The 3,678-nt window shown below is 37.8% G+C and overlaps 1 protein-coding gene across 6 annotated transcripts in view; it reads left to right on the forward strand.

Moving 5' to 3' along the window:
* Nucleotides 1-3,167, forward strand: part of prrc2b (proline-rich coiled-coil 2B) — a 50,413-nt gene extending 47,246 nt beyond the window's left edge. For 5 of the 6 annotated variants that reach the window (XM_016469060.1, XM_016469063.1, XM_016469062.1 and 2 more), the window contains one exon: nucleotides 2,429-3,167. In XM_016469060.1, the coding sequence (XP_016324546.1) occupies nucleotides 2,429-2,590 (162 nt within the window). In that variant the 3' untranslated portion in view covers nucleotides 2,591-3,167. The remainder of the gene's footprint in view (nucleotides 1-2,428) is intronic. The other variant, XM_016469064.1, reaches the window with a different exon arrangement.
* Nucleotides 3,168-3,678: the final 511 nt, after the last annotated feature.

The following is a 3,678-nucleotide window of genomic DNA, read 5'->3' on the forward strand; positions in this document are numbered from 1 at the left end:
TTCAGTGACGTTAGAGCTGATCTGCGCCTCACTGCACGTGTCTGCGGCGCGTTACAGCTCCACGGGAACCGGAGCTGATCGCGGCCGCTCCAATGTTTGTGTTTATACAGGTCAGCACGTTTCTGAAGCGGCTCTCCACGCTGCTTGGCTAAAAATAGTCTTTTGTGAGTTGTCACAGCGTGGCAACAGAACAAAACCTCGTTTGAGCCGTAAGGGTTAACGGTAACGTAACACGCTGATCGTGGGCTGCTTTTAAATTAACATTTATTTATAAACAAAATATATTTTTTGGCCACATTAGCCTACTCAATAGTATTAACACGGGCTTTACTCCTTTCAAACTTTATCTGTAATGTCACTGTTTCTGTCACTGCAACTTCCCGATCAGGTGAACGAACACACACACACGAAATAGTCTGCCTCATGAAAAAAATGTATTAAAAAAAAATGTAGTTAATATTTGCATAATTTATGATTTATTTTATCCACCCGCGACCCACCCGCAAATAATCAGAATGCATTTTTTATTACCCGACCGCGGATTATCCGCAGCGCCCGTGGATATAGAAAAAGCAAAATATGTTTGCTGCGTAAATCAGATGGACTTACTGAAAATGCAAATTCATTCTCTTCCTGCAGGAGGTGCTTTAAAGCGAGAGAAACACAGGTTTCCCCAGTAACGGCTGTACACAGAGCAGCGCTGAGCTCACAAACGCTGCTTTATCAGGCATATAACATGCAAGATGAAATGAAAATGACATCGAACATTTTCTAAAGATAGTCTTCCTTCAGAAATACAGTGATATAAAAAAACCCGCGCCTTTTGATTTTTAAACGTGCAGTACGTGCTCATGTTTATTCAATGAAGCCTTTTGGAAAATCTGTCAGTTTTGATATTGTGGTGAGCGCCACAAATAAATAAATGTATGGGAAACACATCCCACAGCACAACCACCTAAGCCCAACTTCAGTCTACTCATCACCTTAACTTTGACTGCGTTCGTAGCCGGCGCCATAGCCAGACTGATAAACAAACACAGACTTAGTTAACGAAGTTAACTTCGGGCCAGGCGCATGCACCCAATGAAACAGTCTATATAAAGCTTGAAGAATCAGAATCGGCCGATCACCATGACAAGAAAACGGTATTCAGTATCGGCTGCAAAAATCCTGATCGGAGCATCCCCATTTAACTGGAAGAATTTGACAAATGTGACCCTGGACCACAAAACCAGTCATAAGGGTCAATTTTTCGAAATTGAGATGTATCAATCATCTGAACGCTGAATAAATAAGCTTTCCATTGATGTATGGTTTGTTAGGATAGGACAATATTTGGCCGAGATACAACTATTTGAAAATCTGGAATCTGAGGGTGCAAAAAAAATCAAAATACTGAGAAAAACGCCTTTAAAGTTGTCCAAATGACGTTCTTGGCAATGCATATTACTAATCAAAAATTTAGTTTTAATATATTTACAGTAGGAAATGTACAAAATATCTTTATCTTTTGTGGTCCAGGGTCACAAATATATTACTGTAGTATAGTCAAATTAAAAATGACTTAAAATAATTATAAAAAAATATGCAGTTTATAAAAATTTGACATTATTATTATTAATAATAATAATAATAATATTTTTTATGATTTCGTTTTTATGATTTAGGAATATCATACAACCAAGAAGTGTTTTCATTCATATTGATTTGTACAATATACAGGTTCTGTTGTCCAACAGCTTATTTGACAAAATACAAATGAAAATGCTGCAAAATATGATAATACAGAATCTACAGAATCTTGAAAAAATTAAAATGGAAAACAGAATTTGGGGAAATAAAACTGATTACACGAGGCTCTAAATTAAACATCTTTACATTAATTCTCAAGGTCTAACAAACATTTCTTTCCTTATTGTTAAGAAATGAATATTGTGATTAAATGTCGAGTGATTTTTATTTATTTTTTGGTCATATCATCCATCCCTAATCTTGATATTTTACTGTTTTTAGTGATGTTCCGTATGAGTTATTGAGGGTTATAACATAAAGTAAAAAGCAAACTATCAGTAAATATGAAGTTAAAAATGGTCCACGCATGTTTTCTTTTATTTTAATGGACAGATATAACAATCATAGTGAAAATGTGAACACCTGCTTCATTCTGAGTATGCATAGGAGAAATCAGTCTGAAACAATACATAGGAAAATTAATAGCCTTAAAAACAGCACATTCGATGCCAAATTGACCATGTGGCTTAATATAGGCCTATATTATATCTTCGTATATTGCCTGCTCAAATGTATTGACTGTTCAGCGTATTACCCAGTTGAATCATGTAAAGCAGTTATTTTCATAAGTCTTTTGACTGTCAGTGTTGGTGAGGTTCTGTTCCAGTATTGAGCCGTTCTGTTGTTTTCGGTACAGGTGAAGGCTCTGCGTGACGCGTGTCAGGCTGTCAGCGAAGCCAAGAGCTCATCAGTGATTCCCAGCAAGATCCAGGAGCAGCTGCCGTCAGTACAGGTCAAAGCTGCTCGAACCGGAGCCATCAAACCGCAGTCGGTCAAAGTGGAGGAAGGCAAAGCCTAATAAATGGACCTCATGATCACATGACACGGCTGTCTGTAGGACCTCCTCTCCCTCTTTTCTCTCTCTCTCTCTCTCTCTCTCTCTCTCTGTACTCCGGGACTAACGCACAGGATCTCCAACTCCACAAATAAATCGGAACATATTAATAAACATCACATAGAGAGATATGAATATCTATATATATAAATGTAAACTATATATATATAAATAGACAATAGTTTTGGACTCTTCTGCGCAGACTTTTCCAGATCAGCTTTATTTATTTACATTTTATTTGACATTTTCAAGTGAAGAATTACGGTTCACAAAAGTGGCAAACAAACCCCAGTGTATCTCGCTTTCTCCTTCAAAGTCTGCAAACAGCAAAACAGGAAGTGTATCTCCTCTTCCAGCTCTCACGTCTCCACGCCCACATTGCCAAACGGAGTCAGCTGATTGGACTCGAGGTTTTGACTGACATGCAGATCAACAGAAGCTCCAGAGCTGCGGTGTGGCATTAGTCATTTTTACTGGGTACCATGGAGTTTCAACTTTTTTTTTGTCTTTTTTTTTTTACATATATATGCATATGTATGTGTGTGTGTGTATGTATAGTAATCATGCCTATTTGCTCTATTATATAAAAAAAAAAACTTTTATTCAATAATAAAAAAAAAAACTTCAAACCCAAATTTGAGGACATTGTTCAATCCAAGCATGGAGGACATGAACCTTTCTCTTATTTTACAGCTGCTTTTCATGTGTTGTGTAAATGCCAAGCATCATTTGATCCTTAAAGGTGTTGCATGATGGTGCTTAAGTGGCGGCGGTGTGGCGTGTGTGGAATAAACATGTTATAGTCAGAAGAATTAAGAAGCGCTTGCTCTGTGTTTGATGTGATCGGGCGGGTGGGATATATGGGCACTTGTGTAATGTTAGGACGTTTGTGGTGATGTCCGTGGGAGTGTTGTGCTGTTCTGAACACTGATGGGAAATGTTACAGTAAGTTGTTCAATCTTTATTTGATTTGGTAGAGAAACCCTTTACCTTCAGCTTTGAATTTCAGTGTTACCGGTCGTTCACAGGAGTGCGAGGGTTGCACTGTAACC

The sequence above is a fragment of the Sinocyclocheilus anshuiensis genome, unplaced genomic scaffold, assembly GCF_001515605.1.
Source record: "Sinocyclocheilus anshuiensis isolate Anshui unplaced genomic scaffold, SAMN03320099.WGS_v1.1 scaffold1045, whole genome shotgun sequence".
Taxonomy (NCBI): domain Eukaryota; kingdom Metazoa; phylum Chordata; class Actinopteri; order Cypriniformes; family Cyprinidae; genus Sinocyclocheilus; species Sinocyclocheilus anshuiensis.